General features: G+C 35.3%; 1 protein-coding gene across 6 annotated transcripts in view; it reads right to left on the bottom strand.

Annotated features, from left to right (window-relative positions):
- Window positions 1-346: 346 nt before the first annotated feature.
- DMTF1 (cyclin D binding myb like transcription factor 1) overlaps window positions 347-21,698 on the bottom strand; it is a 43,456-nt gene continuing 22,104 nt past the window's right edge. For all 6 annotated transcript variants that reach the window (XM_010344958.3, XM_003921158.4, XM_010344987.3 and 3 more), the window contains 12 exons: window positions 21,018-21,094; window positions 15,978-16,135; window positions 14,392-14,424; window positions 13,391-13,500; window positions 11,123-11,351; window positions 9,774-9,925; window positions 7,468-7,677; window positions 4,735-4,820; window positions 2,452-2,607; window positions 1,707-2,087; window positions 964-1,108; window positions 347-759 (listed from right to left, as the gene is read on the bottom strand). In XM_010344958.3, coding sequence (XP_010343260.1) covers window positions 650-759; window positions 964-1,108; window positions 1,707-2,087; window positions 2,452-2,607; window positions 4,735-4,820; window positions 7,468-7,677; window positions 9,774-9,925; window positions 11,123-11,351; window positions 13,391-13,500; window positions 14,392-14,424; window positions 15,978-16,135; window positions 21,018-21,094 — 1,847 coding nt within the window. In that variant the 3' untranslated portion in view covers window positions 347-649. The remainder of the gene's footprint in view (window positions 760-963; window positions 1,109-1,706; window positions 2,088-2,451; window positions 2,608-4,734; window positions 4,821-7,467; window positions 7,678-9,773; window positions 9,926-11,122; window positions 11,352-13,390; window positions 13,501-14,391; window positions 14,425-15,977; window positions 16,136-21,017; window positions 21,095-21,698) is intronic.

Below are 21,698 nucleotides of genomic sequence, written 5' to 3'. Positions count from 1 at the left end.
GGGTGAAAACTGTTTAGCTTCTGGTGGGTTTTTTTACAATGCTTATCATATTCCCTTTAAAAGTGACAAAAAGCCCTGTAGTGAATTTTAACTCTTTTTAATGCTTTCCTCTTTACCCTGCCTAAATCAGCCCCCACTGCCAGCAATGGGTTAATCAAATGTGACCACCTCGTAGGTCTCTGTACTTGTATGCTGGTCAAGTCTCAAACTTAGTCTTCTTGAAGAACAGAAGATCACTGGTAAGCTCTAGACCATGTTGAAATGAACTAGAAGCAGGCTTACTTGAGAGAGAGTGTCATGTCTGATCTTTAGTGAAACTGTATTTTTAAAACCACAGCAGTTAAGCTTTTGTGATTTTAAACTTTTCTCAGTCGCTGAAGTGAATGAAATTCCCTACTGCCATGTAAATACTAAACATAGGGATTTATGCTTAAAACCCCCAGCCTCCACTCAACTACACACTGTCATAAAACTCAACATCAGATGATGTGTTTAAAGGAGGTAAAAAGTCATAGCAGCAACAATGTGTGCGGCTTAAGCACTGTAGCTATTTAAATTGGTAAGTTAAGCCTTTTGGGGGTTGCTCCTTTTCTTTGAAGATGTAATTAACAGTGTGGCTTGCCTGAACTGCTTATTTTTAGGAATTATTCTAATGACAGTTTACCAAATCTTCAACATCCTTTGAATCTTCGGAAACAGGACTGCCCAATGATGATCCAATGATATTTGATTCTTCCTGATGATGTTGGAGTATGGGATCTGTAATGAGTTTCAAGTTAGTCTTAAATGTATATATTTATTCTCTAATCCATGTTAAGAATTTAAGGTATTCTACCACAGTGTAGAACTTTAACAAGACTAGTATCTTTCTTACTGGATCAAGAAAGACAACTGAATTAAATGTCTGTCTGATTTTTCCACCTAAAATTTATCAGGCACATAGTAAGTATCATATTACAGTACCTGTTAGTGTTGTCAAAGGCAAGACAGATTCAGTATCTATAACATCAGATGCCTGGATAAAGCCATGTGGTGAAGGAACGATAAGTATTGTTTCATCATCAATTGTTTGATCAACTTGCTCTTCTATAGTGGGAGACTCTAAACCCTAAATAACATTTAAAAAAAAAAGAGAGATTGACTCATATTCCTTACTAGTCTTCCTTAAAATCCCAGGCATGTATAGGTTAGACAGACTTAAACATAACCCATTTCAAAATTAGAACATAAAGAAATAAAAAGGTCTTACAGGGGCAAAAGATGACCTCACGACCTAACATACCTTTAACAAAAAAGAACTTAAAAGGACTGATTCAGTTATAGGTCAGCTGAATGTAACAGAAGAAACAATACTGTTAGTGTAGGATGACGTTCCTAGGCTGAACCATATAGCATCAATTACTAACCACTCTGAGGAAAATGCTTCTATGGGTTCTAACAACATTTCTCAATGTATTGCAGGTAAAGAGGGAAAAGTTTTAGTGAGCAGTGTGGTAATAAAGGAACGTGATTTTCTTATTCTTCCTCATTTCCACAGGATCTCTGCCTGCCCATATCTGCCAGCAACACTGTGAGGTCTGAGATAGGAGTCTGAACTGAATTTAGTGAGTCTAAAGATAAAAGGAAGGAAGCTTTTCCCAAACTGCAGGTTTTTGAGGCTCAAGGCAAGAACCCATTCAGTTGTTCTTTAAGTACAACTTACTTACCTCAGTAACATAAGTGCTGGCTAAATCAGAGGGTGATTCCTCCTCTTGTTTAAGGTCTGTGTCAGAGATTTCTTCTTCTGTTCTGACCATAACACTATTCATCAGTTCTGTGCTATTTTGGTCACTGAATTTGGATACATGAGCATCATTAAATGATGGCTCCACAGTCATCTTAGGGTGATGAATTTCATCTGGGAAAGTGTCTGCTTCTAGGGCATCTGGAGGCTCAGGAAAATCAGATGACTGAATATCGCTATCTACTGTCAGTTCTGCTTGGGATATGGAAGAAGTGATGTCCTCTGTGGCAACAGTCTGAATGATGACTCTCGGTGTGTGACACTGCACTGTAACATTATCACTTGTGTTCAACAAATGTTCTGGCTATAAAACATTAAAGAACCTGTTAATCAAGTGACATTTATGGGGCTACCCCACTGTCTCCCCCCACATCTCTTACCTCTGGAACTGTAATACTTCTATCACTATTTTTCTAGAACCCTTGTACTTTACTTGCTAGGGCCTTTGTTCTCCTAATGTCCCTATTCTAATGTATATCCATCTTGAATAAAGAGAGAAGGGATGAGAGATACGCCCCTGTGAAGGCCAGAGTGATGGTGTAATACACAGTGCCTGGAACAACAGCAGTAGGAAGAATTGTTTAGAAAACTAACTTATATTTTGGTCCTTATCAACTAATCCTGGTCCATAACAGGTACTCAAAAATCAAGTAATTTATGTAACATACGGATAAAGCATGAACAATGATCTGTTCAGGAGAAGCAGGAGCCGCAGCTGTCAGGGTTACTGTGGGACTAGCGGTCAGAGTTAGGGGAAGGCCTTGGCTTGAGCTTGTTTGAAGTAGGTAGGTGCCTGGAGTGCCAGTGGGCTGTAGATGAAAAGACTAAAGGAAAAAGAAAAATAAGATAGTTTAACAATGATTAACTCTACTTTTATATCCCAAAACAGGGACTGAGTTTAGTTTACTAGACACAGATGTACTTACCCATTATGAAGGTACAAACAAGTCATAACAGTGTAGGGCATGATTGTCTCAAGTCATTAACTAGCCTGGAGGTTTAAGAGGCTACTCTTTGCTCTGGTCTAGTCTCAGCTGTTTGTTTCAGGGTACCAAGACAGTTGTATGAACCACTGTTTCCAGTGCAGTAACTCACAACAACCCATCACCCCTCTTTTTCCTTTCTCTGTGGCTCATAAAAACTGGCAGTCCCGCAGTTTAAAAAAAAAAAAAAAAGTATAACAGCAGTGTTTACTTGAACATATTTTTTTTCAGTGTAATTTTAAGAATATCTTTTACAGAAAGGGACAAATAGTAATTAGCAATGTTCAGCTGAAGGAAAAAGATCTTTAACTATTAAATAAATTTTCTTTTGAAAATTTTAAAGGCGGCATAATAAAATTATTTACCAATAAATTTTTAACCTTTCAGTTTTTATGTAGAAACTATAAGCTTTTATATAAAAAAAGAGTTAGGTTTATCTTGATATTCTAAAATATTTGCACTTAAAATACGTCTACGGGTCAAAATTGTGTAGCCGGTTTTTTTTTTTTTAACCAATGTAGTCTTGTGGACTTAGCTAAAACAACTCTTCTAGGTACTAAATCCCCAAATACAGGTTTCCTTATTGCTAAAGTGGAGATAGTAACTATTTCTCATAGTTTAGAAATGATTATGAAAGTGCCTGGTACTCTGTGAGGACTCAATTTCTTTTCTTTTTCTATAAAAGTGAAAGCTAATCATTTTCCTAAAGGTAGCATATAATAATCACATAGGGTGAGGCATTATTATAAATACTTTATATGGACATGTATATATATATATATGTTTTATTTAATATACTTGAATTCATTTAATTTTCACAATTTTTTGAAGTTGGAATACTATTATGCCATTAATAAATTAAGGACCCCATAAGTAAAAACCTGAACACATACCTCAACTCAAGTATGTAGGGTGTGTGTGTATAGTTTACCAGGGGAGTAGGCTTTTAAAAAAAAGTAAAATGAAGTTTTCTACTTGTGTCAAATGGTTCTTACACATCCCCATTTCATGGACCACTAGATTAGGAAACTGACTTAGGTTAAGTAAGCTGCCAGTGAAAGTTTCAGAGGGGGCCATCCTCTGGGAGAGGAAGAATAAACTCTTGTACTATTACCCCTGTAAATCTTGATTTAATTTCAGTAAAATTTATATTTTCTTAAATATGAATATAGGTTTAATTGTTCTGGAAAGCAGGGCATTCAGTCATGTTCCAATTTTATCCTATACTTTCTGATCTACAGATTTGCTTATTTTGGACATTTCAAATAAATGCGAGCCAAGTACTATGTGATACTTTGTCTTACCTGGTTTTGTTCATTTAGCCTGTTTTTATAAGGTTTATCCCTGTTGTACCATGTTTCAGTGTATTTCATCCCTTTCATTCCTGAGTAGTATTTGCATGACAATAGCACATTTTATCAATTTTTCTGTCGCTAGACATTTTGGTTATTTAATGCTGTGAACATTCATGTACAAGTTTTTATTGGACAGATATTTTCATTTCTCTTAGGTATACCTGAGATTACAATAGATGGATCCTTTGATAACTGTACTTAGCCTCTTCAGGAGCTACAAGACATTTCCAAAGCAACTAAACCACTTAGCACTGGGACTTTTAAATTTTGTATCCCCAGTAGCTAGTACAATGTTTACTGAATGTCATCAAAGAGCTCATGATTACTTTGTCCACAAACTTCTTCTCACATAACTAATATGAACTCTTTGGTTATTAATTATAACTCAATACAAATCCATAGAATGTGTATACTCATTAGCATTGTAATTTTCATATATATAAATAACATTTTGGTTTATATACAGATGAGAGAAAAGCTGATAAAAGTGGAAGTCTGCTTTAGTCTACCATTCATTTGGTCTCAGATTTTTCTATTTGTTTATATGATTTATAAAAGTGATACAACTGTAATTATGCATAAAAATGGCCAATATATATGAAGTATTACTCACTGGAAGAATCTCAAATGTCTGTAGTGTTCCACTGTTTAGTGTTATTGTTTCTGAGTCAACGGTAGCAGCAGGAGAGTCTGTTGAAGCTGTGTAAAGAACAAGGACAACAATAAATGTTTTGTAAATTTAAATTTCTCCAGTGTACTCCATTATTATGAAGGCAATTTAATAGCGAATAATTTGCCTGGAGACCTTAAGTCATTTATATTTCTTATGAGATAAGGAATCTAATGAATTTGTCTGGGGTGGCATATAGTGCAAAGGTGGGCTAACTATGGCCCACAAATCCAGCCTGTTGCCAGTTTTTGTAAATAAAGTATTATTGGAATACAATCACCCCTATTGCTTTATATATTTTTTTGTGGTTACTTTAGCACTATAACAGAGTTGAGTACCTGTGACAGACACCAGAAGGCCCACAAAGCCTAAAGTATTACTATATCTTTTCCTTTCTAGAAAAGGTTTGCTAACTCTTGGTATATACACATCATTAAGTGTTTCTAATGATAGGAAGTAAGAGGTACACACTAAGGCCTACCTGCAAAATGACAGAAACTTGGTAAAAACTAGTTTTCTTGTACATCTGGGTAAGCAGTGTGGATGTCTGGACTAGGAGTCCAAAAATGCTAGGCTTTAATTACTTCCTGCAACATAAACCTGGGTAAATAACTTTAATTCAAACTAATGTTCAGATATTTTTGCCTGTCCCACCTACCTCTCATACAGCGTGAAGATCAAAAGTCCTTTGAAAACAAATGTTAAGACAGCATTATTTCATAAGACCACATTTGGGAGACTGAATAAAGATCAGAGAGTATAATCTCTTTACATGTGTGTCAACTGAGGATCAGACTTGATCAACATCTGCTCAAGGTTAAATAGAACTTAAAAAGGTCATCTTTCTTGGTGTGTGCAGTCATACCTATATGTGGAATATGATTTGGAATTGCCTTTTAATGTGAAGTGTTTATTATAGTTTATTAAATTCTGTATAACACTTCTCAGCTGTTTGAAAGGAATCTAATCCCCTTATGAATAGAAATGCACTTGATTTGTATTATTCATCTTACTGTTTGATGGATCCTTAGGATCACAGCTATAATAATTAGATGTGATTCCAGACAAACTAAATCAAGGTTAGCAAACTACTGTTAGGGACAAATGTGGCTCAAGGCCAAAACTGGTTTTTACATTTCCACAGGGTTGTTTAAAAGACTATCCCTCAGAATACCTATGTGGCCTGCAAAGCCTAAAATACTCATATTTACTGTCTGGCTCATTACATAAAGAAATTTGCTGATCCCTGTCCCCTAACCTAAAAAATGAAATCAGATTTTAGTTAGAATGCCACAAGTAATAGGTGGATTGTAGAACTCTTACTATATTCAGTTTTCTTGCTGGAAGAGATAAAATTCTAAATACTATTTTAAAATGATGCTATCAATATTAAGGTATCATTTATAAAATGTTTGTCTTCCCAATGGGTATTGTCAACTCAATAGCCAAGGAATACTAACTTGCCCAATCAATTTACAACCAATAGTAGCTCTCATATTCACTTGGACTAGTAATTTCAGTTACTTTACAATCCTCAGATTGTAACAAAAACAAAAGAAATCCTTCATGCTTGATTACACTGGTAGAAAGATAACCAAATTCAAATTAGGACTTTAAGAGGTACAATTATAGGAGGTACGATTAGTTTAAATATCTATAAGGTAACTTTAACACTATATATCTATGTGCATTGATTGTCAAACACCAACATGTGGTTCTGTGATTCTCAATCAACTAGGGAATCATAATGGTGTATCTTGAAAAATGTAAAGTGTTTCAGTTTCTCGTAATAACTTGTAAGCACTACTAACATTTTGTGGACAAGATCGAAAGACACTGAACATCCTGCAATGTGAAGGACGGTCCTATAAAAACCTGTCACTCAAAATGTCAATAATCGCCTGCAGCGATTGATATACTCTTGGGTATCTTCTCAAATGCATATAGCATCACTTAGACAAAAAAACAAAAAACAAAAAACAAAAACCAGTGAGTGAAGAATATGGTTCTGAGAATTTCACCCTCATTCCTTTTACTGTCACTATAATTTAAGACTGATGGAAATGGATAAAGATCAATTTGACTTAGATCTGAAGAAAAAAATTTTCTCCTCACTCTTAACAATGGCTGGGGTCCCATAATCTCATTAAGTACAAAACTGACAGACACTAAGGACAACAGAGGGGTCAAAAAACAGTTTCCCATAAGAAACTGGCCTTTTACTCCCTGAAGAAAATCATTCTCAACCTTGCCAAAACTCATTTCTTTACCGTTCAGCCTCAAATCCATCCCCAATTTATATGTCTTCTGGTAAAACTGCTATGTATGACATACCTCTTGGTGAATTCTATTTCTTTGCTTGAATGACTGCTTTTTAGGTAGTTTTCTATCATTTTAATTTCTATTTTTAATAATTTCTATTAATTTAAAAATCTAGAATTTAAGATGGTTTTAAATGGTTTATAATGGTTGGGCAACTGGTTATATATTCCTCCTGCCATACATTCATTCTTTGTGCAAATATTAACTGAATTAAACATAAAATATCTTAGATATCCTTCAGTTCATCGACTTGGATACATTTCTATTAACATTCTAGAAGACCAAAAGATACCAGAGACATTAACCAAATCATATAGGTCAAATAGCAATGCATCTTGAGGATCAAACACTTACAGACATGGGTGATCTGGACTGGAATCTGCAATGCTGCCATGGGACTAGCAGAGATGGCTGTATTATCTTCCAAGCGGGCTACTCTTATCTGAACATGCTGCACACTGGAATTGGTATTACTGTTTGGAACTCCAGATCCTGATTTATTCTCCAAAAGCGTTGGGTTGTTTTTTTGGTTCTCATGTAACTGTTTAAGACCTTTTATTAAGACTGAAGGGAGATGGGTAGACAAAAAGAACATTGATTCTCCGAGAGACCACCATCTAAGCAGCATGGGAGGTGGGGGGAGGTAAGGAGGGAAAGTATTTGGAATAAATAATTGCATACTGAATGTGAGAGCTTATAAAAATAAGATACTCTAAAAAACAACATATCCTGAGATTTTTATGAACATTATCCATCATAACCAATTTTAATTAATATTGTTATTTTTGCCATCTAAGATTAATAATGTTTTTAAAAAGGTAGATATTGCAAAGAACATGGAAACAGGACATTTTCTGTTCCTAGGGTGTCTTGATAGAATTATTATTTAGGAAGAACACTGGCAATGTTAAAGAGCGTATTTTCATTTTTTAAATGAATGGTGTACGTTTTTCCTCCCAGGGTTCAAGGGCCCTTGACTGTGCGTCTAGAGGTAGCAACTGATCTTTTCCAAACAGTAATATGATGTTCTTGCACAGGGAGGCCAATTCTAGACTTTGCTCTATTCATAATATATGCCTATCCTCTACAACTGGATTTAATTTTTTTTTTGAGACAAGGTCTTGCTCTGTTGCTTAGGCTGGAGTACAGTGGCATGTTCATGGCTCACTGCAGTCTTGAACCTCTGGACTCAAGCCATCCTTCTGCCTCAGGCTCTTGCTCCCAAGTGGCTGGGACTACAAGCATGTGCCACCATGCCTGGCTAATTGGTTTGTATTTTTTTGTAGTAACAGGGTCTTGCTATGATGCCAAGGCTGGTCTCAAACTCCTAGCCTCAAATGATCCTCCTGCTTCAGCCTCCCGAAGTACTGGGATTACAGGTATGAGCCACTATACTGGCCTATAACTTGGTATTTAATTTTAAAAAAATCACATTTTCATCAAGCCAAAGTTCCTCAGTGTTCAATTTTCCTTTGGAACACAGAGTGTTACAACAAGGGGAATACATTTAATAACTTAAAGAGACTGTACAACTCAGTTAGTACCTAAATGCAAAACAGGCAACAAAAAGTATGCTATGCTTCACTTTAAGCAAACCCAATTTAAGATCTTCTACCTTTATATAATAAATAAAATTAGAAAATTAGCCTTTGTTCTACAAAATTGCCACACAATTTCTCTAAATAACACACCCAGTTATTTGAAATTATACTACTCACAAAAGTTGACTGAACTTAGGTTTTCCGAAGTACATGTTTGTACAAAATAAAAATAGTCATCAATCACTCAAGGGTGGGGATACATTCTGAGAAATTCGAGCCTTTAGGTGATTTTGTCATGGTATCATCAGAGTATAGTTACACAATCCTAGATGGTACAAGCCGACGACACACCTAGGCTAGAGGATATAGCCTGTTGCTCCTAGGCTACAAACCAAATACTGTAGGCAACTGTAATACAATGGCAAATATATGTGTATCTAAACATAGAAAAAAATACAGTAAAAACACAGTATTTTCATCTTGTGAGACCAATACTATGACATCTGCTGTTGACTGAACGGTTGTAAGTGGCCAGCTATGCTGGCTCATATAGGTAATCCAGCACATTGGGAAGCTGAGCTGGTAGCATCACTTGAACCCAGGAGTTGGAGACCAGCCTGGGTAACAGCACAACCTCATCTCTACCAAAAAAAAAAAAAATTAGCTGGGCATGGTGGTGTGTGCCTGTAGTCATAACTATTCAGGAGACTGAGGTGGGAAGATCACTTGAGTCCACGGGTTTAAGGTTACAATGAGCTATAATCACACCACTGCATGTCAGCCTGGACAACATAGCTAGACCCTGTCTCTAAAAACATAAAAATTAAACCATTATGTGGCATGACTGTATATGCAGATTTCATTTCCTCATAGTTTATATAGAAGAACAAGGAGGAGTGTAACTGTGTACATTTTCATTTTAGGAGCTTTAGGAATTACCAACCACATTAATTCTTCTCTGGGGAAGAAAACAATTACTGAGAGAAACAGGGCAGAAGTTTAAGTAGAAATCTGCTATGATACCTCTTCAGCTGAGGCAAAGAACTTCTAACCTCTCACTCCTAAGGAGTAAACATATTAAGAAAAGGGGAGGAGCTTAAAAAGCAAGTAATACATTACCAGGGAACGAAACATCCTTGTGGTTTGCAATTTGCCTTTTGATAGTCCACCATTTACTTCGTAGCCATTGTGGTGAACGGACACTACTCCATCCTTCAGCTAATAGATCCCAGTTAATGTCATTTTCATCAGCTACATCAAGTTCTGCTATCCTACAGGTTACAAAATAAGCATCTGTTATACGTTAATTTTTCTGTAAGAACCCCTCCTCTGACTACAGGTAATGGCACTGGCAAACAAAGGGAATGCCAGGTTATGCCAATGAGATGCTATTGTTAAGTTCCAGGAGTGCGGATCTGCTTTCAGAGCTAACATCTAAGAAATACCAACAGCAACATCCTTTTGTTAAAGGTACAACCAATGGGCTAAACCATAAATGGTTAGAACCAGATGAGGCACTGTGAAGGAAAAGGAGTATGTTAAAGGTTAATAAGAACAGATTTAGTTGTGTAGTGTTCCTGCAATGTTTCATAGTGTGGCATTTAATTAAGTCATTTATTTCCTGCATCTGAGTGTTTCTATTGTTAAACAAAAATATTTAGAAATGAGTTATTTAAAAAGATTCGTTGGAAAAAAAAAAACTGTATTAAATACAAAATCCAAAACAAGGTGACACAAAAAGCGGTAGGTGCAATCAAAAAATAACACGATAGTACAACAAAATTTGAGGTTTAAAAAAATCTGTTTTCTAGCTTTGTTGTGATGATTTGATTTTCAGTAAAGTAGCCACAGTGACAGTCTGTATTACCTCAGGGTCTTAAATAATTTCTTGCTAATTTTTGCCCATTTTAGTTAATGAGTCTTAATGGTTAAACCAACTACTTTAAAAAATAAGCTGGGATTATGATATCTTAAAGCTATTTTTGAATTTCTGTGAAATGGATGTGTTTGACTTGGTCGACTTTGAAGTGTGGAGGTAACTACAGACTAGGCCCCCCTTCTTGGCAATCTTAGCACAGTAGCCAGGGATTGAAGGGCATGGAGACTGAACAGCCCTCTTATCCTAAACGTGGTCCCCCTGGGCTAGTACTGAGGCACATTGGTGGGACAGTGGAAAAGCTGCACTGCCGCTGCCTGTGCCATACCTGTTCTGTGGATATAGAGAGGACTTCAGTCTCCACGCCTTCAATCTGGTACTTTGCACGGGCACTAAATCCACTAAAAAAGGAACAAACACAAAACAAAACATAAAAAGAGCTCAATATGAAATACTTCGGATCTTAAACAGTACTCTATGCCAAGGATAGTTTTTAGACTCTAGGCATCTAGGGAAACCAAAAGGGGAAAGTCTATCAAAACATCCACAGCAATTAAGTGGCTTTTGTCATTGTAAGATTCAGGACACAAACCTGAGGATGAGATTGATTTCATCTTCCTTGGTCCATTCAGTACCCCCACTCTGTTTCCAATTCAGGTAATTAAGCCATTTAGAACGACACTGCTTTTCTGAGCGGGTACCCACTCGTTCAGCCACAGCTGCCCAAGACACACCCTGTGTGACTATGTCACCTGGCTCAGTGCTTGTTAATTCATGAACCACTTCTGCGAGTCTCTTTTCTTCTTCTTCTGTCCACTTCCCTGAAAGAAGGAAATTATCCAGACTCTACCACTGCTAACTTCTTTTACAAATCTGATTCAGCTCCTGTATTTACAAGGACTGATGGGAAGTATGCAGTAGTACCAAGCATTTGTTTCTGAATGACCCTCTGGTGGGAAACCATATATATCCACTAAGACAGTTTCATTTTACGAGCCCAGTAAAGGTCTCAGTAGAAAAGAAAAGAATCCCAATGGAAAGTACTGACCAACTGTGAAACTACAAAGAAGAATGTACTCTCAAGTTACACTAAGTTCTTTATCTATGAATAGTGAAATGCGAAGAGCTTCATCAGTGGCGAATAAACAAGAAATGGCATGCTGTTTTTCTTACTCTCACCTAAGATTCCCTGCTCTGCAAAAGTAAACTAAGTTCAAGAGGCCATTACTTATAGGTATGAATAATGAGGGACAAGGCAAATAACACTAAAGGGCCCAACCTATTTTAGTAAAAACTCGGTTTCTACTATCTTCATTTCCCACTATCCCAACTCCAGCTACTGTGATGAAATATTAGGAAAGTCTGATACAAGTATTTATACATATTTTTATTACTGTGTTTCCTCAACCCATAAACCCTCTAATAGATAATCTCAAATGTTCTTCTTGGTCTTTTTCTTATGGAGCTAGAGCAGAAGAACAGAAAAAAAAAAAATTTTTTTTTTTTTTAAATCATCTTTACCTCTGTTTCCATTTTGTAATTACTAGCTAAAAACCTCTATAAAATTCCAAAAAGACTGTGTTTTTGCTTCGGGAATCCATTCATCTAGTAAATGCTTATTGAATTTTCATTATATGCTAAGCACAGTTCTGAATACTGTGGATGGATTCAAGACAAAGTCCTACTCTCCTATTCTAGCATGATGTGAAAGGATGGGAATACTTTGAGACTGTGCTGTTTCATGATGTGGCCTCATGGGAAGATGTCACAACATGAGAAGGAAGCAGGCAGATCTATCAATCCCTCAGGCTGGCAATCAGGGAATGGCATTGTGTCCTTCCAATTATGTTACCAAGAGGTTCTGTACTCACAGCATCTTACATGAATCTCTGATATCCTATCCTAAATCTAAAGCGTACAGCCCTGCTTCATTCATTAAGCTAGCCATGTCAAAGGATGACAAAGTTGGTGGAATTTATGTTCTCACTGCTTTGCCGGTAACAGTGATAGTGTAGTAGTTAAGCAGGAAACAGTTCTGATTTCATTTTATTAGAGCAGGCGGTTAAGGACACAAAAAAGTATGCCTTAGAAGCTAAAGCTAACCTTGAGAACTTTTTAATTGAAAAACTGGGCATAGATTGTGGATCTTTCAGAGAACATTACAGCTAAAAGGGCACTACAAGACCATCTCTTTGTTTTACAGAGGGAAGCGAGGCTCAGAAAGGTTAAATGACAGTTATTGGCAGAGCCTAAATACTGTTGTTGGTTGCAAAGATTAGGTTTAACACTATCATCAGGCCATTTGTATGCATTAAGAGGCATTTGTAGTCTTGCCTGGGGACTGAAACAGTAACCATAAATTTTTTCTCTGGAAAAACATACTTTGAGTTTAAAATAAGCAAAATACATACAAATCTTTGGAACACAGCTTCTTCCTAATATTTGGGACTTAACTGTGACTAAAGTTTTTCATAAACACTCACTGATTAGCTGTTGCTAATGTAAATTCAACAGTTAGATGGACCTAAATTAAAATTACTTGCTGCATATTTGTCTTCAAAATACTTTCTCACCTGGGAAAGTACTGAAATAACTACAAAACTGAAACATGTTAGATCTGAATCATCTTGACACTAAGGTGATGTTGTGTCCCTGAAGACAATGTTACGTTATACAAAAACAAAGTAAAAGAAGGTTTGATATATCTAGTAAGCTCAAGTAAAAGGAAGACTAGAAATCTAAAGTCTGAACTACGGTGAATGATCTAAATTCCTCCTCCAGAACAAAAGAAAGGCAGTATCCTAAGGGGCAGGAGGCTTAAGTGGTGACAAGAAAACACTACCAGTAGCAGTCACAGTACCTGTGTTGCAAGTATCCTTCATCAGTCGGCACCGATCTTTGACAGAAGATGCACTTCTTCCTAGCGCCGCCCCTATTGTTGCCCAGTCATTGCCATGCTTTATCCGGAGCCTAAAACAAGAGTCTGCCAATCAGCATTTGGTTCAATTGTTTTCTCCCTTTTAATTTCATCATTTATTCTTCATTCTTCTTCTTCCCATTTGACTGGTTTGGAAGTTGTGGGCAGCAATACTTTGAGAGCCAAAGTTTGAAAGTGTGGCCTTTTTTTGGGGTCCACAGTTGTCTGTGGGTGAAAAAAAAACAGGCAGCAATTGCCTTTTTCCTGGGTCAGAGAAGAAATAAGTAACTTGGATATGTGTTCAAAAAAGACCAATTTCCCCTCAGGTTACTGACACAATCTCCCAGGCAAGCCCCAGACTTTCCCTTTTGAGCATATACCCAACACACTATTTAGACATCTAAAAAAGTTTCACAGGTCTTTATCATTATAAACAGAATCTATCTTCAATTTTGTTCATGATCCATATAATTCATTAAACCATCCTTTACGGCCTAACTCAATGAAGTAAAATTATATTTCCTGAGATTCAATAGACTTTGCAAGGTTGAGTCAGCCCAGATATTCACTGAAACATTTGGCAAGTCACCATTCTAAACTAAGCCATGTAGCACAATGCTGGTTTTGATCCTGGTATATAAATTCCCCAAATTTAGTTTTCAGGCAACCAAAAATGGCCCCTTAATCTCTTCTGGAACCCCTATTAGTGGTCTGAGGAAGCATCTGGTGAATGGCAATAGGAGACTAGATTTACACATTATGAGAATGGTTATTTTGTGCAAGTATGGATTTGATGTGATCTTTTTAAGGTCAATCATGCTTAAAAGCAGAATTAAATTATACCAGTCTGCCAAAAACCTCTTAAAATTTTCAGAGTAAAACTTTTAAGGACATAAGACACAAAAAAACAACAATCAGAATTAATGAAAAACTTTAAAACTTACTCCTTGAGCTTCTCAATTTCTTCAGGTGTATATCTAGAAATTCAGAGAAATTTTTAAAAAATCAGTTAAAACAACAAATACTAAAAACCTTAATAAAAGTCAGAATTTCATTTAGGGAGCTGAATGTTAAGTTACTTAGCATATGATAATAGTTTCAAAGTAACCCATTTTAAGTGGATTCATAAAAGTTGAGAATAGGCTGGGCGCAGTGGCCCATGCCTCTAATCCCAGCACTTTAGGAGGCCAAGACAGGCGGATCACTTGAGACAAGGAGTTCGAGATCAGCCTGGCCAACATGATGAAACCCCATATCTATCAAAAATACAAAAATTAGCTGGGCGTGGTGGCGGGTGCCTATAATCCCAGCTACTAGGGTGGCTGAAACAGCAGAATAGCTTGAACTTGGGAGGCAGAGGTTGCAGTGAGCCAAATCATGCCACTGCACTCCAGCCTGGGCAACAACTTACTCCTTTAGTAAAAAAAAAAAAAGAAAAAAGTTGAAAAATAAATGTTTCTATTTTTATTTTTTTTAAACAGTAAATATTTTTAGTTATAATAAAGACAGACTTGTAATTTTCTCTAGGAAAAAAAATCAACATTTAAAACATACATCTGTTCCCATGCTACCTAATACTTCCTTTATTGAAATTTAGGTTTTGGCACTCTCAAATCATAACCACTACCCCCCCCAAAAAATAAAAAAGGTATGGACATTTCACATACTCTTGCTCCTTAGTTGAGCAGGCAAGTACTCAATACAGCCAATGCAATGTTCTTTTTAAAAATGTCCATTTAATAATTATGAAAGTCTGATCACTGTGTAACCATCTGTAATGCATGGAAGGTTTATGAATAGTTAACAACTCCTTTATGCTCCATTTAAAAATTATTTCTCCTTGTCCATTGTCATAAAAACATAATTTAATCCCCTTCAGCTTTCAAATGTACTTTCATTAGCAGGCTGCTGAAGAGCTAGAGAAAAAGCTGCACTAATAGCTCAGTAGTATCTAATAAGCCATATTACTGCCACCTAAAATTTCCAAACAGAAATTAAAAATAATGTCAGTAACAATATATAATCATTGCATTGAAAAATCTTAATGGTGCCTTCCCATAAATACAGAAATCCATGCATTGTTTCCAGAAATGTCATTCTTTTCCATTCTGGTTTTATTTAAAAAAGAGAAAAAAAGAAAAAAGGCCACTGACCTAGGAATGTTGTATTCTAAAAACAAATAGGAAAAATGTTACCAATAAATTTCAAGTTATTTTCAAACTTCTTAAATCTTTAACCAGTATTGTGCTTTTTATGTTATTTACTACAAAGCAGACTTTGACATCTTCAGTCAGCCAAGTCTTAAATCTAACCTATATAAAGTGAATTACAACCTAATTTCTAAAAGAGGCTTTAATAATAAGGTTTTACCATATTCACAACATGGACCTGGAGGATAAAAATATTAACAATAATTCATGGCTGTCTTGAATTAATACCTTGACCATAATTCTACTTTTTAAAAAATGAACAGTTCCTCAAGTATCTCCCCTAATTACATGAAAACATGCAGCATTACAAGTTTTCATACTTTCCCACATGGTTTCTGTCATCATACATGCGAAGCACTCTTCTATAAACTGCAAACAAAGGCCGGTTCAGACCCCATGCTATAGTCCTGTAGAAATCTTTTCTTTCGTCTTTTGACATCTCAAAGATGATTTCTGTAGCATCTTTTATTCCGCGTGCCTAAATGGGTTACATTTCTTTGATTTAGGGATTTCTGAGAAAATGCATATAGATATACTATGCTTTTAAAATTTGTTCTAATGTTAAAGGTCATCAATGGCATTTAGAAAAAGAATATATCACTAAATCATTAATAAATCAAATGTGAAGTTTTAAGATGTTGCAAGATATGTGACACTTAATTTGTTCCAAGAATAAACTATCAAATTCAATAAATTCAATTTCCATCAACTCCTTTTGAAATTATAAAAAATTAAAAATAGATCTAAAGAAAGTATAACGAAGAAAATCACAAGAGCAAAATCAATGGAATCCAGAATCAAAGCACAGAAAGGATAAACAAATCTAGAAATTGGTTCTTTAAAAATATCCGTTAAGATTAACAAAATCTTTTTATTAATGATTAAAGTTCTGTCAAAATTAAAAAAAAAAAAGACACAATACAAGAAATGGAAAAATGGTGCCTAAGTAGAGAGGCTGCAGAGATTAGACCAATAACAAAATAATAATATAGACAATTTTATGGTAATAAATTTGAATTTTGGCAAAACGAATACATTCCTAGAAGACCTCAACTTACCAAAAATGACTCTAGAAGAGATAGAAAATTGAATAGCTACAGACCATCAAGAAAATCTCATCAGTTATTAAATCATCTTCCCACAATAAAAACACTAGGCCCACATGACATGGATGACATTATAGGTAAATACTACCAAACAGACACATAATCTTGTTCTTAAACTATTCAAAAGTTCGCAAAAAAAAAAAAAAAAAAAAAAAGAAAAAAAAAGAAAAGAAAAAAGTGGGTACATTTCTTTGCTTATTTTATCAGGCTAGGATAATCTTAATAGTGAAACCAGAAAACGACAGTTTCAGCAAAGAATTTTCAGGTCAAACTCATTCATTAACATAGATTTCCTAATAATATTTTAGCACACTGAACCCAACAATGTAAAAAACATTAATATGTCTATGTAAAAAAGTTTATCCCGGGAATACAAATTTGTGTTAATTTCAGGAAAAATTAATGTAATTAATCACATCAGCAGATTTATGGAAAAAACGTAAAATCTCAACAGATGTGGGAAAACCATTCATAAAATTCAATATTCATGTATGTATGATAAAGTCTTAGCAAATTAGAATTCACTGACAATCATATTTTTAAAAGCAAAAATGTAAAGACTGGAAAAAAAGAATCATTTGTAATAGATATGTAGAAACCCAAAAATCTATGAAGAAAAATTATGTGATTTAAAAAATAACTAATTTTAGCAAGGTTGCTAGATACAAAATCAATATGCAGTTATTTGCATTTCCATACAAAGTTTAAGTAATATTTTTAAAACTTCCCACACAGCATCAAAATTTAGAGCATCAGAACTGAGGCAAGTTATCTATGTCCTTTAAGAAGGAAAATATAAAACTTGACATTGAAGAGGAACTAAAATGAAGAGTTATACCATGTTCCTCAACAGAAAGATGACATACTATGAAGATATTAATTCCCCCCAAATTGATGTACAAATTCAACACCATCCAATAAAAACTCCATTTGAGTATTTCACTCTCTGCAAGCTGATTCTAAATTCATAACAGAACAACAAAGGGCCAAGAACAGCCAAGACATTTATAGAGAGACTGGGCACACTGGATACTGGGACTTCTCAAAACAGTGCTGTACTGGTACAGGTAATCAACAAACAGAACCTGAAAACAAATTAGAAAACCTAAAAACAAATTTGTGGCAGAGTGATTTAGGACAGAATAGACACTGTAAATTAGGAATTAGACATCTATACAGAAAGAGACACAATTCAAATTATATCTGACACCTACAGCAATGAAATGCAGAATTAGAAAACTTTTACAAAGTAATGTGAGAATGTCTTCATGCCCTTGAGGCAGGGAAGGATTTCTTAAACAAGGAAGCATGCAAAACAGACAAAAAAGATAATACATTTGATATTGCAACTAACAATCTTTTCTCATCAAATGACACCTAAAGAGAAAGAAAAGACAGGCCACTAAATTGGGACAAGGTATCTGTAATACAAATGACCAGTAAACCATTAACACCCAGCATACATTAAGAAAGTCTAAGTTAAACAAACAAAACAGGTAACTCCACAGAAAAACTGGTGAAAGACACAAACGGGAATTTCAAAGAAGAACACAAAAAGCTAATAAGCATATCAAAATGTTATGAGATAAACAAATTAAAACCATAATTAACACCCACTAAATTTGTACAAATGAATAGCAAAAAACTAAAAAAAAAAAAACCCTAATGACCATTAACTGAGAAATGGGTAACTTGTACATTTGTACAATGAAATCCATCTAAATAAAAGGGTAAGGATATTAAAATCATAATATTGAGCAAAAGAAGTTACAGAATATCCAGAGAATGAATCTCTTTATATAAATTTCAAAAACAGGTGAAATCAGTGTATGCATTTTATACACTTCTGAAGGTATGAAACTTCACAGCAAAAAACTTCTAAATTTTAGAATGTTTTCTAAAATTATTTCACTTATGCATTTCCAGTTTTGCAAATGATTTAACTTAAATATTCACTGAGCTACTACATGCAAGGAACACTGTGTTGCAGGATGACCATATAGTGAGAGAAAAGATTCTACTACCTCCACACTCCTTGCCCTTTTTCTTGTGGAGTTACTCTCATTTATCTTTTTAACCCAAAGATAAAACTTATGACATCAAACTAATTGGAATTCTCTGAAGTTTAAAACTGGTTCTACAGAATTCTTAGAAGAGCACCACATAAAACCTATGGTCAAAAATAAAAACTGAACAAATTATCTTTTTCCAAGATAATTTCTTAGACATTTCCTATTTCTGCCAATCTAATCATCATTCTCCCAGTCACCTAAAATAGAAACTCTTAAGTCGCTCCAATGCCTTTTCCTTCTTTCCCAACATTTAGTCACCAGGCATCCTTACAGACTACTTGGTTACCTGCCCTTTCCCTACCAATTCTATTTCTACCACTGTAGATTAAGTCCTTTGCCACTCTCAGTTGGTCTACTTCAGTGCTCTAAAAGGTCTCCTACTCCCTTCTGCTCATTAATCACTAAATTGGAAGGGTCCTTGGAGATTATCTACTTCAATCCCCTATATAAGAAACCAGCTTAATTCCCGGAGTTCACCGTTCCTTGGCACTGGTTACTGCTTTATCTAAACTAACAGCATTTTCCAGGTATAACTAAACCATATGTGACTAGTGGACAACTTAAACACACTTCTGGATTCACTTTCAAAGGCCACTGTATTTGTTTCTCTTAAAACAACAAACGTGGTGGAAAAATCTCATTAGTGAAGAATTAAAGTTTTAAAATTCTGCATTTCACAAAGGTTAGCTTGGGAAGGTTGCAGTTAAAATTAAACTTCAAAATGTGCACCTTCTAGGCAGCATTGTATTTCTACATTAGTGTAGCGTGGAAAATAGTAAGCAATCGATTATTCAAATGACAGGAGAAGGTATAACATCCTTCCTTAAATGTGTTAATGGTCTACATTTCAGACATAACACTATTTGAATCTAACTCCATTACAGAGATCATCAGCAAGTCCCTGGAAAGATTTCCTTGAGAATACAGATCTACCCCACCAATTTCTTACTCAACTAAACTACTAGCTTTTCTTAAACCCTTTAATAGCTTCTCATTTCCTATAGGATAAAGTTCTAATTCTTCAGCATGGACTTCAAAGCCTAGTTTTCCAGAGGCTACTTACTTAGTTCAAGGTAAAGGGGTTAATGTGTGTTGGTTTTGATCTTTGATTTTTTGCTACTTCAGCATGCATTCATGTGGTTCGCTCCGGTTCTGCTCTAGCCCAAGTTCCACCCTTTTAAGACAGCTCAAATCCTTGCTCTTCCAAAATTTCCATAACTGCTCTAAAAACTCTTTTTGTAAACTTGCACAGAACTCACATGTACCACTCACATGATACAAAGCTTTGTATCATTCCTCACCTGTTTCCAGCCTGCCCAAATGGATCACTGACTTTAAAGGCAAAAACTGTATGTTAAAGCAATCCATGCCTTAATGCAATCCAATACTTAAAAACTACTGTGTTCGAAGGATGTTAATGAAGCGTACTAAGCTAACGAGAAATAAACCTGAATAAGAAAATAAACTAAATTTTTATTTTTTTAAAAGGGAAGGGCTGGTATGACATCAAAAATTCATTCGATGCATACTTTAGCCAGTCATGGTGGCTTACCGCTGTAATCCCAACACTTTGGGAGGCTGAGATGGGCGGATCACCTGAGGTCAGGAGCTTGAGACCAGCCTGGTCAACATGGTGAAACCCCCGTCTCTACTAAAAATATAAAAATTAGCTGGGCGTGGTGGTGCATGCCTGTAATCCCAGCTGCTCGGGAGGCTGACGCAAAAGAATAGCTGGAACCCGAGAGACAAGAGTTGTACTGAGCCAAGACTGTGCCACTGTACTCCAGCCTGGGAAACAGAGCAAGACTCTATCTCAAAAGCAAAAACAAAACAAAACAAAGATGCTTAACTTAAGCTTTAAACAACATGAATTAAACTCCATAGGCTTCTTGAAAAGATAAGGCTTTAAAATGTTGAGAGGCTATTAGGATTTTATCTAAACTTAAGGGTGGTAACTAAAGTAGCAACGCTATTTTAAAGTGAGAATTCAAAATATTATTATACTATAATAACCAAAATATTATTATACTATAACATGTTTTACAATTATTCAGCTATGTTACCCAATCTTCCATTACAAAATAAGTAAAAAGCTCCTAATAAGTACATACAATATGCTGTGTCAATTTCTGCAATTGGCAATAAACAAATTATTGAAACATAAAAATTTGTTGTGAGATACCTTCAGATAGCGTTCAATATTGTTCATCAAAATATCAATTTCTTCTTTGGACCACATCCCCTGCTTCCATTTATGTCCTTTAAAAGAAAACAAGCAATGTTATAAAAAATGTTACTCCTTGAAAGAAAACAACAGATTTCCTTTGTGATTAAACTATATTTGGGGATAAAATGTAGCTAATTTCATTTCTCATTCCTCTGAAATCTAAAAGGTCTCTAGGTAAACTTGCTTTTGTAACCTCCGGTTTTTAAGCTAGAATACATTTATTTGACCCTACTAAAAGACAGTGGTAATTAAAGATTTTAAAACTATTATCTCTCAGCCTTTCAGCAGTACAAAACTGCTAAAAAGAGATGTATAAAAATAAGAAAGGCCAAATCATGCTCAAAACTTTTTGAAAAATTTCTCCAATGAAAATTGTATGCGCCGAAGAACATATACAAAAGACTCTAGGGCAAGGTAAATATTGAATACCAAGTGAATACTGTATTCTTAATGAGTATTTACTACACAGTGGTTGAAAATGATTTACGTTTTTCTGCTTCCTTTTTGTCCTTCAGAGTGGCATAGATACAACCCTCACTTTTTTTGTAGCAGCTTCCCCAGCTATGCCTGAGCATAGCTAGGACTATGAACACTATGTTACCTTGAGCCTCTAACCCACTTATCAGACCAAAGTTG

This window comes from Saimiri boliviensis, chromosome 10, assembly GCF_048565385.1.
Source record: "Saimiri boliviensis isolate mSaiBol1 chromosome 10, mSaiBol1.pri, whole genome shotgun sequence".
NCBI classification, from domain to species: Eukaryota; Metazoa; Chordata; class Mammalia; order Primates; family Cebidae; genus Saimiri; species Saimiri boliviensis.
Note: the sequence above shows the minus strand (reverse complement) of the source record. Positions and strands in the feature narration are given on the sequence as shown.